Below are 16723 nucleotides of genomic sequence, written 5' to 3'. Positions count from 1 at the left end.
CCAAGAGGGAACTCTACACATTCACCTAATGGATGAGCAATAGATCACAATGTTTGGTTCAAGGATGGAAGCCCATAGAAATTTTTCGGTGTATCTAATGATTGAAATGCTCAAAAAATGTGGAGATGACGGCCATGGCCATGAAAAATCAATCTTGGTTGTGACTTTTATTATAGTAATATTTTAGAAGATTTGTCAAATCCTTGACCTTGATAGGTAGCAAATTATCACAACTTTGACGTCGGTCCTAGACTTCTCATTAGGGTGCCTTTATACACTCGTGTCTTGAGACAAGGAGGAGGGGAAAAAGTTTTTTTTTTGGAAACAATAATATGTATAATATTAACAAAGGCAGGGCTTTACAAAAGATTCTTCGCTTAGATTCATCAAATAGAGGGGTCAGTCTTCCTTTGTTTGGGAAGATGAAAGGAAGGGAAAAAGTTTAAAGGTTCTCAAGAATGAGTTTTTTTAATTGGGGGGTTTCAAAGGGAAGAATAGGTCATGTATAAAAGGCCTCTCATCCTAGATTTTTTTGGGGGGTTTTGGAAGGGAAGAATAGATCAACCACCAAACTTCACAACATCCTCACAATACAAAAATAATTAAAAAAATTAAGATGGCTTATCATAAAAAGAAATGATAAACATCCTCGAAATGAAATTAAAGAAAGTATTAATATTAGTTTATGAAAAAAAGAGAGGAAGAGAAAGGAAAAGAAAGTAACTAAATAACTAAAGAGAGAGAAATAAAAAGAAAGTATAACTCTCAATAATCCCCCTTTCTTGCAATAACTGACCCATGCCTTTCTTGCAATAACTGAACCATGCATGACAAAGAAAAAAATATAAAACCAAACACTAAGGCCTTTGCCGACTGGCAGGCCAAAAAGAAAAAGAAAAACAGTAGAATGAGAATCGGATCAGCAGCTCGTCGATGGGCGACAATCGTGAGCGTTTTCCTGTGCATCCAACTCCTGTCGAGCTCCTGGGCGGCGGGCTCGACAACGTCGTCCATGATCCAAACGGAGGCCATGGCACTGTTGAGCTTCATGCAAGGGCTGCAACAGAGCAACCCGCTGAAAGGTTGGGACGTATCATCGGCCGCTCATCCTTGCAATTGGACGGGTGTGATGTGCGACAGCCGCAACCGCAGCATTGTAGCCCTCCACCTGTCCGACCAAGGTCTGTCGGGACCTCTCTCCCCCGCCCTGGGCCGCCTCTCCCACCTCCAAAGCCTCGACCTCTCTTCCAACCACCTCAATGGCTCCCTCCTTGTCTCCCTCCTTGACAAGCTCTGCAGCTCTGATCATTCCATAGCCACCCTCGACCTCTCTGATAACTCGCTCTCGGGCACCATCCCTCCCTCCATCACCAACTGCTCTTCCCTCACGCACCTCGACCTCTCCAAAAACCATATCCACGGCTCGTTACCAGTCCACATGGGAAAGCTCTCCCGTCTGCAATTCGTCAAGCTCAGTAACAATTACCCCGGCCTCACCGGGCCTATTCCCCCCTCCCTCTCTAACTGCACCCTGTTATACTTCCTCGACCTGCTCAACAACTCCTTTAGCGGCGCCCTTCCTCCCCAGCTCAGTCAACTTCACAACATGCAATTTCTCAATCTCTCCTACAACCAGCTCACAGGCGGCCTCCCTGTCTCCCTACTGCTAAACTGGACCCGGCTTAGTGTATTGAAGGCTGGACATAACTATCTGCACGGTGTAATCCCGCCGGAGCTGGGCCAACTGCCCATCTTGCAAGAGATCTGGATTGAAGACAACTTCTTATCGGGAGTCATTCCGGTATCTCTAGGCAATCTGTCGGAGCTTCAGACTCTGTTCCCCGCAGGCAATAATCTCACTGGGAGCATACCCGCATCTCTTGGTCTGGCAGTCAAGATGACCGCCCTCATCATTGCCAGAAACGATCTCACCGGCGAAATTCCTCCGGCACTTGGCAATCTCACGCAGCTACAGAATCTGAAGTGTGGCTCAAATAAACTTACTGGCGTCATTCCTTCGGCAATGTTCGGTGGCATGGCAAACCTGATTGACGTTGAGTTTCACCGTAATTTTCTGGGTGGGGAAATTCCGTCGGGACTCGGCAACTGCACCCAGCTCACCAAATTAGATCTCCATGGCAACTTCTACATTGGGGGGCCGATTCCGATTACCGTCGGCCATCTACGGCATCTGAGCTATCTTGATCTCAGTGGGAACCAGATTTCCGGGAGCATCCCGGACATTCTGTCCGAATGGTCATCGCTGCAAACTCTGTCAATTGGCAACAACCAACTCACGGGCAACTTCCCACCCTCCGTAGCTGCTAAGCTGTCTAACCTCTTTTCCTTTTCCGTCGCCCACAATCGACTCGCGGGTAACATCCCACCGGAGATAGGTGGGATGCAAGTGCTAACTTCGCTCGACCTCTCCAGCAACAACTTTACCGGCAACATTCCCGGCGCTCTAGGAAACTGTGTTGAGCTGGTGGATCTCAATCTTTCACATAACACTCTGGTGGGCAGCATTCCGTCCGAGATCGGCCAGCTTCTGTCACTAGCCGAGCTCGATTTCTCCGACAATGCTCTCTCCGGCTCTATTCCAGAGTTTCTCTCTAGCATGAGCCAGCTCCTCTTGCTCAACGTCTCCGACAATCTATTACAAGGCCCCATCCCTGAATCCGGCGTCTTTCAAAGGCTCAATTCTAGCAGCTTCATGGGAAACAAAGGTCTATGCGGACCCATCATAGGGACTACATGCCGGAGTCACAGCCATAGTTCCAGCAAGCTATCGACACGTGTAATAATTGTCGTGGGAACTGCCGCCGCTGCAATAGTGTTTGGGCTTCTGGGCGTATATTGTTACGTCGTCAGGTGCAAGGCCAGGCGACTTACTGGGATCACAAACAACGTCCCATCACCAAGCTCCAGATCAGCAGAAAATGCTTATAAGTGGCAGCTCGATATGACGCCCAAGGAGCTAGCCATTCCGCGATTCACAGCCAGCGAAGTGTGGCAGATGACGGGAGGCTTCAGCGAGGAGAACATGATCGGGGAGGGAGCTTTGGCAAAGGTTTACAAGGGCATGTCAGCTCTGGACGGCTCCGCCGTTGCGGTGAAGCTGTTCAAATCAAGCAAGGATATTCATGATGATGGGGAGCTTATATCTCGGAGGAGCTTCATTTCCGAGCTACAATCGCTAGCCAAGGCACGCCATCGCAATTTAGTGAAGATCCTAGGGTTTTGCGCAGATGCAGGGAGGAGGGCGCTGGTGCTGGAGATGATGCCCAACGGAAGCCTGGAGAAGTACTTGCATGGCTTTCATCAGGTCGCCTCCGCTCGACGTGCCGCTTGGGAGGAGAGCAAGGCAATCACCATGGGCGTTGCCCAGGCTCTCATGTACCTCCACCACGACTGTGTGCAGCCCATCATCCACTGCGACATCAAACCCCGGAACGTCCTGCTGGACGCAGATAAGGAACCACGTCTGGCCGATTTTGGGCTCGCAAAGGTCCTCGCGTCATACGGGCCGGAGTTAGCCGCGGGCGTTTCAACCTCGAATGTGAGAGGCACCATCGGATACCTTGCACCAGGTATTCCTATCTACCCCTCGCGTCATACGGGTTAGCCGCGTGCGTTTCAACCTCGAATGTGAGAGGCACCATCGGATACCTTGCACCAGGTATTCCTATCTACCCCTTGGCAGGTTATTTATTTTCTAGTTTAATCCTCGTCCACACGAGAAACTTCCCAACAAATTAAACCATGCCATTTGGCCAAAATCCACAACATAGCATCCAGAAAAAATGTTTATCAAAATGCACCTAATTCAATGCACGAAGGGTAAGAGTTGAGCAGCATTCGAAGGAAAAATATTTTTTTGCCCCCCCCCCCACCCCCAAAAAAGAAAAGGTTGATACCTTTTCTTAACCAAAGGTTGATACTTTTTCTTAACACCAAACGGTGATACCTTTTCTTAACTAAAAGTTCTAGATCCCCCCCCTCCCTCCTTTGCTCCTTAAGAAAAAAAAATCATTCATTGGGAGGTAGGTTACAACCTTTAAATAAGAAGGAAGTGAAGCTCAAAATAGGGATGACTATGGGAGGCAAAGACTAATCGTCCAAGCTTGGGTTCTTTTCCACTTACAAATACTTATTAAAGGGGAATCTAGGGGCAAGGTGGAGTCTCAACCAATATTTATTTAAAGGTTGTTGTAGAGACTTTATGGAGCCTTTCACATATATTTTAACAAGGTAGAGTAGTGGGACAAAAATGGGAAAAAAAAACATTTTCCATTCACATTTAAGGGAGATAAAGAAATGGACATTTGCATGAAGGGCACTTGTATGATAAAAAGTTAGTTTCCTAATAGCACTGAAAGAGTTATTTCATGCTTTTCTTCAAGGTAATTTTGTTTGAAAGTTATTGGTTTTATTTTAAGATTCATGACTAGTTCTTGTTGAAGGGAAGTTGCATGATAAAAGTTCTAGTTTTCTAATTAGAACATTATTTCATGATTTTACTTATATACTTCAAGGTATTTTAAAAAAAAATTGGTTCTATTTTGAGATTTAGGATTAGATCTCGTTCGAATCATGTTCATCCATGGCTAGTTTTTGTTTCAATGTACTCGTTTGGAAAACTATACATGTTTTATTTTTTTATGCATATATTCCTCAAAAGAAGTCAACTTTAGCATTAAGGAAGGGAAAAAGTAAAAAATTAACCTTCTTCAAAAAGGTCACCTTTCCAATAGGCCTTTGTACAAAAGAATGGACTCTGTTTACAAAAAACAACCCTACTTCTTCAAGAAGGTCAACTTTCCAATAGAACTTTGTACAAAAGAATGGACCTTGCTTGCAAAAAGCAACCCTACATGATCCTTAGGACTTCCCATATCATGGGTGCATTTACCATATTCATGTACTTTACTTCTATGATGGGATTCCATTGATGCCCAAGATCCTTAGCCTTAGTGTCATGTCTCGTGTTGTGTGGACATAACGTGGCTAGTGTTAGAAACTGGTTGGACAGTTCTTATAGAAGTGTCAATTGGCCAAGTGGCTATATAGTTGCTCATTTGTGTGAGTAGTTTCAGTTGTGGACCTCTACCTTGTGTCAATTGGCCAAGTGGCTATATAGTTGCTCATTTGTGTGAGTAGTTTTAGTTGTGGACCTCTACCTTGGGATTGGGGCATCCCAAGAGTCCTAGCTAGCCCACTAGTAGGTAGTGCTAGTGTTAGTCGAGATGGCTGGGGGGTGCATGGTATGGGACACACATGCTTGCTAAGGCGGTGCAACATGGTTTGGAGCCTAAGGTTGGGTGTACTAGCTAAACATTTATACTTTTCCTTTATTATTTTGTAATTATAATGGTATAAAATGTTGCTGAGTATTGGATGAGCTTTATGGATAATAAAGAGTGAGTGTCGATATCATGGGCAAGCACACAAGTAGAATCTTGTTTTGGTGTGTTTTCTCTACCATGAAGCAGACTATTAGTAAGGCCCCATAGCGCTCTCAGTGCCCACTTCTTCTCCTACTTCAATCAACCCTCATAGGCTATAGCTACCTCCTTGTTGGAGCATTTGCATGGGTTAGCCTAGCTTACACTAGAGAGAGATCACCAAGCACCACCCTCCTATTTGTTTTAGAAGAGAGAGAGAGAGAGAGGACCACACTTATCCCTTCCTAAGTTCTTTCCATCACATGAGGGGAAACTTATAGAAACAAAATTTAACCCACAAAATATATTAAGTTATTATACTGAGAAATCAATTATAAATGCAAAATCATTCAATTTTTTTAAAACCATGGTTCACATCTTGGTAACCATCAAAATAACTCCAAACACACCAAAGAAAAAACCATGATCACACATAAAAACTAGAATTGCATAACATTCATTTGCCACATTTTGCTTTGCACTAGCTAGTTATAATGTGGCCATTATGAGTTCAATAATGTTTTCCTTTGTGATCATGTATCTATGTTGATTAATCTCTCCCCTATATGATCAATGTATTGTTCTTTATTGTGCAGAACTTGCCAACTTAGGACAAATCACAACGAAGGTTGATGTCTATAGTTTTGGGATTTTAACTCTAGAAATGATAACTCATTTCTCACCAATAAGCACTACACTTTTGGAATCAGAAACTTTAAGAGGGTGGGTTCAAAAGGCAATGAAAGGAAGCGAGACTTCAATTGTTGAAGTAATCTCTCCATTTCTCCTCGACTCTGCTACTACCGAATGTGATATCTTTGAAATGAAAGAGACATTGCATCATGCATTGTTATGTTGTGATGAGAATCCTTTCAATCGGCCAACGATGAGGGAAATCGTAAGATCACTCAAAACAACGTATACAAGACATACAAGATTTCCTTCATCTATAATATCTCAGCTTGGAAAATTTGACTCTTAGGTATAATCACTAGTTCGAAAATTCTAGCAACACACCTAGCTAAGTCTCCTACCTAGATCTAGCAAGTCCCACCTCCCATACCCCCTTCCCCCCTCTCACAGGCATGTGTGTACGTGTGTGTGCACCCAAACACACACACTTTTACATTCTAGCAACACACCTAGCTAAGTCTCCTACCTAGATCTAGCAAGTCCCACCTCCCATACCCCCTTCCCCCCTCTCACAGGCATGTGTGTACGTGTGTGTGCACCCAAACACACACACTTTTACATCATGCAACTTAGGTGTACACACATGAGTGCACAAAGATATATGACAATGTATGTACATGAAGAATGCAGTACATTAACGTGGTTGGTAGATAATTTTAATGATCAAAATTTCAATTTCACATGCCAAAATGGATGATGAAATGTATGGGAACTATGCATGATATATAAAAAAATTCCACTTTTCAAGCAAGTGGGAAAGTGTAGCTTTTTATTAAAGTAGATTTTCATGTTTTAGCAAAATTTTGAGTGAGATGTTTACTACTTATGGTTGACCAACGTGTAAGAAAAAGGCAACTATTTTGAAACACACAAATTGGCCGTCTTAACCTTCAGTTCACCTACAATATTAAGGTAGAAAGATCATATGACCATGGAAATTTTTGGTTCAAATATTTTTTATTGTGCTAGCTTTATAATATCTTTTTTTTTGAAAGATAGCATTAGTAGGTACCTCTTTGTTGGTACCTACCTCTTTGGTTCGATTATTTATAATCTCTTTTTGTAGAAAGAAGGCTCTTTTTGTAGAAAGATAGCATTAGTAGGTACCTCTTTGGTATTTGTGTGATAAAATGTGTGTGTGTGTGTGTGTGTGTGTTTAGTAGTAGTACTAGTGGTAGTGGTGGTAGTAGTACTAGTGGTAGTGATGGTGGTAGTAGTAGGTACCTCTTTGGTATTTGTTTGATAAAATTTGTGTGTGTGTTCTTTTAAGAATGTAGACAAAATAGATATATCCAAATTCATGAAGACTGTATTGAAAACAAAAAGAAATATTATAAATTATAAATCATAAATTATAAATTATAAATTATAAATTATAAATTTGAGTGTTTTTAGAATGTGTGTGTGTGTGTTGTTTTTTTAGAATGTAGAGAAAACAAATAGATCCAAATTCATGAAGGGTATATTGAAAACAAAAAGAAATACCATAAATCCGTTCTTACATGAACAAAGGAAGGGATAAAAGTTGAAAGTTCAAAGGAAGATTATAAAGGAGAAAAGAAAGATTGTAAAGTTTTATAAAATGAAAAGTACTTTTATAATAAAAAAACAACTAGTAGTTTCATAAATACTCACACGTGAAGGGATTTACCACACACTTGATGTCTCATTGTTACACACATGAATGCTCACATGTGAAGGGATTTACTACACATTTGATGTCTCATTGTTACACACAAGAAAAGACTCATTTCAAAGTAAGTTTCTTTTTATTATCTCACTATATAGCTACTATAGCTACATAAGTATAATGACACATCATTGTGATAATGTTAATGCATACTAAGGTGGTCATGTAAATTCTTTTATGATGCTTATGAGAGAGACCCTTAGTGCCATTTTTTCATTTACATACTAAGGTGCATACTAAGGTGGTCATGTAAATTCTTTTATGATGCTTTTGAGAGAGACCCTTAGTGTCATTTTTTCATTTACATAGCAATTTATTACAAATGGTCAACCTGGCATATTATATTGATTATAACTACAATATTTCACCCTTGGCAATAAAAAAGGAGAACTTGATTCTTAGTCTTCTGATTCTTCGTTGGTGTTCTTATGGATATCTTTTTCTTTAATTTATTAGAACAAGCGCACACACACTCACACAAACCATAGAAGAGAACACACAAGGTAAGAGGCTGAAAATTATTCTTCTTCTTTACATAACATAGGGTATATAACGATGCAAGATTAACTTGTCTTCTTTCATGACATTTTAGGAAAGCACCAAGTATCAAACATGAACGTGTACTTTTGGCACCTCTTTAACAAAGACTCCAAGAGCTTCGGTGGGGTTTTGAATATCTCACATTGCTCTAAACATGCATCCGATAGCTCTAATGGTAAAATGGAATGAGCATAGTCAAGATGAAGCTTTAATAGCTTATCTAGCATTCTAATTTCTTCATGTAAAGTACAAATGTGAACTCTCTCTGGCTTTATAAGAAGTACGAGATCCAAATTGGGATCCTCATGCACAATACATGGTTCACCCTTGACTTCAACTTTTTTTTTTGTTGACTTTTCCTTACTCTCGGTCTTTGATTTCCCTTTAGCCTTGGTTTGGTCTTCATCTCTAGTCACTTCCTTTGTCTTGTCTCTGGATTGAGACTTCGTATAATCCATTGTAGGGTTGTACCATTCCAGACTATTCACGCTTGGCATGTAATAGAGACATGGGTTTGCTGATCTAGGACCATCACACACCCGATACATGCACTTCAATGCTTTCAAATTGGCACTCATTCGGCACTTTACTATAAAGTTTTCTATCCCATCCACCACAATCTTCTCACCTTTATTCTCGGGGGAGAGAAGGTTTTTTTTTTTGCTCTTATGGAGTTATAGAAAATTTACATATACAAGGAAATTTTTAATTGAAATGGTGAAAATTTTGGTATAAAAGGGGTACTTTTGGTATAAAAGGGATACTTTTATTATAAAAAATGTTATAGAAGGGGTGTTTTAAAAAATAAAAAATCCACAAGTAGAGCGTTTTTTAAATACCCCTTGAATGCACATGCTACATAGGGGGTTGATAGAGTGACTCCCTCGAGCCTTTATTATGAGTATCAATGATGTTTAGAATTTCTCTGTGCTAGAACAACCACTTGAGAGTATCATGACTCTCATCTCGCACTGTAGCTACCCCTAGGTCTTCCCTAGGTACCATAGTTCCATGTCTGACTGTGCACTATGTAATGGCTAGTCTCCCTTACCTTGTGCGTAATTTAAATCTTTGTTCATCAGCTCTATAATGATTCTTTCCATTTTTTGATGTTTAAGGATTGGCACCTCATCAAGCTTGATAAAACAAAAATAAGATTACTTTCACAGTCCTCTATTGCGCATTGATAAAACTTCATGATGGCTTATTAGACCCTTTTAACATCTATAAATATGTTATCATATATGTCTTACTTGAATGTTGAGGTCTTTTTTTTTTTTTTTGCTTCTCTACAATCATTAAACTATCAATGTGTTTGTATTCAGCTATGAATCTTGGAATAGCCAAATCTAGTTTGTGTCATGCCATTGCTATGGTATGTGGTTGGGGTAAGTTGAACACATGAAGACGAGGAGGCTTCATACCTTGGATGAGTAGCCTTGATATGGCTTTGTATCCCTTCCTACTTATTAAAACCTTGTTACATGCCTTATTAGTATCCCCATGTGTTGCTAGGCATGTAACACTCTTAAACTGTCTTAATCTTGATATAGGTAAAAAGACGCATTTAATATAGCTATTTGTCTCTAATATTTTAGTTAAATAACTTTGATTACGAAAGTTAATCCAATCCTTACATGTTTTATGGTGTTAATTACATGGCTACATGTTTTATGGTGTTAATTACATGGCTACATGTAATCAGAAAAGACACAATCAAATGAACATTATTAGGTGATGTTTTTCATAGAAAACAAGTTCACAAACTATTTTGTTTAGTGAGAAGGAAAAACATGAAGACTTCTTAGCATTTAGTTCCTTGGGACCTAAAGTTGGCAACAAGTACAATAGATCACTTTATAGGCCAAACATATGAGACTAATGGGCCTCCCCCACCATCTCAATGCATCGATAGAGAGTACATATTAGAGTACATATTAGTGGACCTTATCCACATTGTCTACCTCTAGAATCTCTCCATGATTGTAGCCTCGGGGGGGTCACTCGTATAAATATGTAAGTATCACGTGGGTTCAACAGAAGGACATTTTAAATATTTAAAACTTACAGAAATATATTTACAGAGGGGATTTATTTATTGTATTTTAAAAAAAATTTACAGATTTGAATAGGAAAGGATACATTATATTCACTAAAAAATTCACAGATAAGGGACTTTTTAAATAGGCCTTGAATGCACGTGATATAGAGGATTTACATATAGTGACCCCCCCGAGATTGTAGCCTCCACATGCCCTAGATTCTAGCTTAAAAAGTCAACAAAGGAGGCTCCTTTAAATCCTCCTAGCTCCTAGTACACCTCATGGACTCTTTCACCTTTACCAACACAGTTTACATATACTCCAAGGCTTTTAACCTTTGAACAAATGAACTAGGCTTAATTATTTTACATCCATAAATCCCATGTATATCAATTTGTCCAATATATCATTGCAACTATCTTCATGACTGATTGGCATATTGTTGTTGGAAGGTCATGACTTGTGTTGGCCATCTACATACCAAATGCTTAGTGCTAGGGATAATGAGATCATACATGTTGAGATGTCAATCTCAACACGAGCTAACACTTATGATATGCCTGGATGGCTGTTTCTGCTACTTACATCATTGGCGTGTTTGGTGGGATGCTGGCATGATAGATCTTCGCCAGTGATCTAAGTGCTCATGGTAGGGTGCCAGGTAGGGCTACCAGATCTTCATCCAAAAGAGTATCAATATTTAAGCCTTAGACTAGTAGAGAAGAAGGTACAAAGTGTGCCTTTCAGCTGCTCTAACCAAGGACAAATTTGATATCGTGTCCATGTAGTGTTTGAAAAGACAAGTGTCAAGGTCTATGGAGGACTAAGGCATCTCGCCTATAGGAATAGAGGAGCTCCACCTCTTTCAAGTGTTTTTCTCTAGTTCTAAATTGAAATATAGCTCTACCATCCATTAGTAAATAGGCATAGTCTTCCTTATGTATGCCCCATGTGGAGGTGGATTAGAAGACTAGGTTTCATGCCCTATGTTGAGGTGGGTTAGGAGACTAGCTTTATGCCCTTATGAATGCCTTATGTGGAGGTGGGTTAGGAGACTAGCCTTGTCACCCTTGTTATGCCCATCACGAGCTTATGTAAACAAAGAGTTGACACAAAGTGGGCTACTCGAGCCAACCCTACCACGCACCATAGAAAGGAGGAGCGCATAACCTACCACAAGTAGAAGCCAGCAGGCCATGAGCAGGCACGAGGATTTCCTTGATCGATGAGTAGGAGACGATCAAGTAGGAGGCGATCAAGTAGAAAAATGAGAAGGCGACCAAAAGGGTTTTCGTGCACACGACGATCGAAATCATGTGGGCCTTAATTTTGTTCAATGAGGTCAAGTCTCCCCACACACAACCCACGGGTCTGTTTTTCGGAGGTTATAGACTGCCCACTTCCTCCATGTCCTTCTTTTGACCTAACTTTCCTCATCTTTGTGTGCACAAGGACATGAGAAAAAAAAGAAATCCCGGATTTTTAAAAGCAAGAGGAAAAAATCCCTTTGATTTGACCCTTTGTATTCCGACTTTCATTCCTGCGTTTCACTTCTTAATGTCTTTGACATACCGGAGCAACACACGGGTTGAGTACTAACTAGTATATACATACACACACACACATATATAAAGTTCAATATAATCACAACCTGCAAAATGCCATGCTCACATCATCACTACCATGGCTAAGCAATCGATCATTACCACCCTTTTCTTCATGACATCCATCATCACTACCTTCTTTATGATCAAAACCACCAACTCCTTCACACCCATCTCTAATCCCTCATACACTTAGTATACATTTTATGTTCAGTAGATTGAAACCCGCAAAATGCCATGCTCATCATCACTACCGAGGCCAAGCAATCCATCATCACCACCCTTTTCTGCATGACATCCATCATCACCAGCTTCTTTATGATCAACATCACCCACTCCTTCACACCCATCTCCAATCCCTTACACACTACATTCCAATTTGTTTGATTTGTCCACCCTTTTGAATCTTGTTTGTCCTTTTGGATGAGTGAAAGGGTATTTTGCTCTTTTTTCTCCACTCTTATTTCTCTGTCTTCTGGATGAGTGAAAGGGTATTTTGCTCTTTTTTCTCCACTCTTATTTCTCTCTCTTCTGGATGAGTGAAAGGGTATTTTGCTCTTTTTTCTCCACTCTTATTTCTCTCTCTTCTGGATGAGTGAAAGGTATTTTGCTCTTTTTTCTCCACTCTTTTTTCTGTCTCTTTTTTGGATGAGTGAAAGGGTATTTTGCTCTTTTTTCTCCACTCTTATTTCTCTCTCTTCTGGATGAGTGAAAGGGTGGCCCTCTTATTTCTCTCTCTTCTGGATGAGTGAAAGGGTGGCCCTCATAATTCTCACTTTTCCTCCCATCTTTCGACCCTTTTTTGAGTCTTGTTCGATGGCTTTTTCTACCCTTTTTATTGTTCAAATTTGCTTGTGGTCCACTGTCACGAAAAAACCGTCCTTTAGCGTATTTTTCACCACTTGAATTGAGAAAAACCGGTTGTAATTTTGTATAGCCTTGAGTTTAATGATTCAAAATTTTGAAATTGCTCTTTTTTCTCCACTCTTATTTCTCTCTCTTCTGGATGAGTGAAAGGGTGGCCCTCATAATTCTCACTTTTCCTCCCATCTTTTAACTTTTTTTTTTTGGTAGTGGATTCAAAGACGATTATTTGAGTCAACACACCATATGTACATTAAACAACATGTTAATTTGTTCAGCTATGTGTCTGCTTTTTTGACTCTTGTCCTCCCTTCTAGATAAGTGAAAGAAGGGTGGCCCTATAATGCCACCCTTTTCCCTCCACTCTTTTCATCCCCTTTTCTTTGTAGTGGCAACAAATTCAATCGTTTGAGTTGACATATCATATATACAATAAATAACATGTCAATTTGTATGACACCAACTTAAAAAAGTTGAGCAATTATATAAGTGTGTTTCTATGCCACACTTTATCTCAAAAGGAAATGCAGCCCCATATTTGACATGATGTTTACAACATCAATAAATCCTATACAAAAAAGTTATATTTCTCTCTCTAAGTTTTAGATTTGATGCAATCATATTCTAAAAGTGTAAGTATAAATTTCAAAGTCTAGGCAATGATAGTATACAAGATACCAACTACTTGATATCAAAGTCAAAGTCAAGTGCTCTGGTTCTTTTTGGGGAAATATAATTATATTTATAAACTATCCAACCACATATACAATAGTCCACCAACAATTAAAAAAAGTACAACAATCATATGAGTGTAATTGTATTCTAGAAGAAAGTTTGGCCCCATAACAATCATATGAGTGTAATTATATGGTAGGTTTTATTTTAGAGGAAAGTTTGGCCCCATAACTGACATAATAAATTACTACTAGTAGACAAACCAAAAAGGTCTACCCCCCCTCTCTCTCTCTCTCTCTCTCTCTTTCTCTCTCTCTCTCTCTCTCTCCCATTCAAAGTTAATGTGACCCACCTGAGTCACATAATCCTTATTACATCTTTATATTAAAAAGATTTATAGGTCTTGCCAATGAAGGTTAGAAAATGATAGCATACAAGACAACAACTAGTTGATATCAAAGTCAATTATTTAATTGACACATCATATATACTATAAGCAAGACATCATATGTACTATAAGTAACATGTCAATTTGTGCTATATACCAAATTTTAAAAGTGCAAGAGCCCTACAAGTTTGATTGTGTTACATTCCCGTAACGCCGCTACGGGCGTTACCACAAGAGGGGACAGCCTCTGGCTCACCACCCACCACCAGCCATAAAGGAAGAATGAGGATTGCCCCTCATCCCCCGGCTATATAGTGTGTGGCCTGCCGTCCACACTAGCCTGGCCGCCCATGACTCCGCATGGGCATCCTCCCACTGAACCTCGGACATGGCTATCCGGTCTGCCGTCGGTCTCACAGGCATTACAGCCTACATGACATTACCCCCCCCTTAAGAAGAGTTTTTGTCCTCGAAAACAAACTGGGGAAACCTTTTGGAAATTGCACTACCGCGTTCCCAGGTAGCTACCTTCTCATCCCTACCTGTCCATTTAACAAAAGTACCTTCTGGTACACTTTATGTCGGGTTTGTCTGTCTTGATACCCAAGAATCCTTTCCGGTTCATGTGGTATCTTTGGTGGAGTGATCAATTCCATTAAAATATCTAGAGAAACTACGTTCTCTAACCCGTGAACTGATTTCTTCAGTTTACTAACATGGAAGACAGGATGAACTTGAGAACTCTCCGGTAACTCAAGTTTGTAGGCTACGTCCCCAATCTTCTTAAGGACTTTAAAAGGACCACAATATCTCGGAGAAAGTTTATCACACTTTCCCGTTTTCATAGTTTCTGACTGCGCAGGAACCTTGAGGAATACAAAGTCACCTTCTGCAAAGGTCACCTTTCTTTGTCCTTTATCGGCAAATATTTTAGCGCGATCCTGACCAGTGTTACATTCCCGTAACGCCGCTACGGGCGTTACCACAAGAGGGGACGGCCTCTGGCTCACCACCCACCAGCCATAAAGGAAGAATGAGGATTGCCCCTCATCCCCCCAGGCTATATAGTGTGTGGCCTGCCGTCCACACTAGCCTGGCTGCCCATGACTCCGCATGGGCGTCCTCTCCCACTGAACCCCGGACATGGCCATCCGGTCTGCCCGTCGGTCGGCATTACAGCCTACATGACAGATTGTATGACATATTGTATTTCAAAATAGAATGTGGCCCTATGATTGATAAAATGGCTTACTATGTCACATTAATAAATGAACACACAAACAATTCCCTTTCCTCTTCCTAGGTTAAAAGTTGATGCAACCTATGTATGCCACATAATATAAGATGTATCTTTGAGAATAAAAATCCCTTTTCTCTTCCTAGGTTAAAAGTTGATGCAACCTATGTATGCCACATAATATAAGATGTATCTTTAAGAATAAAAATCCTAAATGATGACCCTAGATTTTCTAAAATGATGGCTTATAATAGTTTTAAGTGACTTCAAAGTAATATTATTTTTTCAAGTATAGCCAACACCTCTAAGTAATTTAATATTTCCTATGTTAAGCTATTTAGACACCACTATAAAAGGAGTTGGGAAAGAGAAAAAAATGACGTTGGTTCCCTTTTTCCTAGCCAAAAGGGTTCAAAAGCATTGAAAGAGCATCCACAAAAGGGGTGGCCAAAAAGTGGATACATGGCTATCATTGGTCAAAAGGACAAACAAGTGTTGATGAATGGGAAAACCACTATTTTCCCTATCCAAAAATGGTAGTGAAAATCAATTACACATTGCTCCCCTTTTGAACAAGATGGTCAAACAGGAAGAATGGTATTAAAAGGGTGGTCTACCCCTTTGGGAAAGAGGCGGTCAAAAGGGAAAATACATTTTCACCCTTTTGGAAAATGGGTGGCTACCCTTTTGGGCAAGGGGTGGTCAAAAGGGAAAACACATTTCTACCCTTTTGGATAATGGGTGGCTACCTTTTTGGGTAAGGGGTGGTAAAACAGGCAAAGATATATCTACCCTTTTAGATAAGGGTAGGCATCTATGACCTCTAATATAATGTTAGCCCTAAATCTTTTTAAAGATGAAGATCATACTACATTTTGCCTTTTAGTCATATCTAAGTATTTTTTTAAGCATCCTAGTTTGGCCTTTTGCGATCTAGCATGCATTGGATGAAAAACCCCATTGAGTAGTTGATATTCAGCCTAATTATTTTTAGATGGATGAAGCTCAAAATCATATGTCTACTCATGGTGGGATTTATAGCCATCTTATCCACGTCACCACATTGTTAACTCATTCAATACATGCCTCTATCCTAGGATTAGTTCACATTATGTATGTGATAATGCGAATGGGGGGATTCAATCATTTCTTAAATGCAAATATTTCTTCTTATCTTAAGATATTATTTTCTTGCTTGCTTGATTGTAGGATGCATGCTTGTGTGTGTGTGTGTGGATGGAATGTGTTGAGTGTGCATGCTTTCTAGCTTGAGTGAGAGAGTGATTGAGCAAGAGTGGAGAAGAGGGTGGTTCAAGCTTTATAGCTTAACTATTGCTTGCTTATTGTCGGATGCATACTTGTGTGTGTGGATAAAATGTGTGGAGTGTGCATGCTTGCTAGCTTGAGTGAGAGAGTGATTGAGCAAGAGTGGAGAAGAGGGTGGTTCAAGCTTAGGAAGCCCTAAAGTGAAGTAAATAGATAGATTACATAGACTTTGTTAAGGTTTTGGCCTATCCAATAATCAAAGTTAGAGTTTAAAATAGAA

The 16723-nt window shown here is 40.1% G+C and overlaps 1 protein-coding gene across 2 annotated transcripts; it reads left to right on the top strand.

The window, feature by feature from the left end:
- The first annotated feature begins 519 nt into the window (after positions 1 to 519).
- On the top strand, positions 520 to 6888 carry LOC147636022 (uncharacterized). Of its 2 annotated transcripts, none has more exons than XM_086801462.1 (2): positions 520 to 3590; positions 6041 to 6888. In XM_086801462.1, the coding sequence occupies exons 1-2, from the start codon at positions 824 to 826 to the stop codon at positions 6424 to 6426; spliced, it is 3153 nt and encodes a 1050-aa protein (XP_086657588.1). In that variant the 5' UTR covers positions 520 to 823; the 3' UTR covers positions 6427 to 6888. The 2 variants fall into 2 exon arrangements, with proteins under 2 accessions (XP_086657588.1, XP_086657589.1); XM_086801463.1 differs by lacking the exon at positions 6041 to 6888 and adding an exon at positions 3680 to 3838.
- Positions 6889 to 16723: the final 9835 nt, after the last annotated feature.

This window comes from Cibotium barometz, chromosome 8 (assembly GCF_041138505.1).
Source record: "Cibotium barometz isolate CiBa-2024 chromosome 8, ASM4113850v1, whole genome shotgun sequence".
Lineage (NCBI taxonomy): Eukaryota > Viridiplantae > Streptophyta > Polypodiopsida > Cyatheales > Cibotiaceae > Cibotium > Cibotium barometz.
Note: the sequence above shows the minus strand (reverse complement) of the source record. Positions and strands in the feature narration are given on the sequence as shown.

Excerpts from the sequence above, each read along its gene's own strand:
- LOC147636022 (XM_086801462.1), top strand. The coding sequence starts at position 824 with ATGCATGACAAAGAAAAAAATATAAAACCAAACACTAAGGCCTTTGCC. Across the intron at positions 3,591-6,040 it reads CATCGGATACCTTGCACCAG|AACTTGCCAACTTAGGACAA; the intron begins GTATTCCTATCT and ends TTTATTGTGCAG.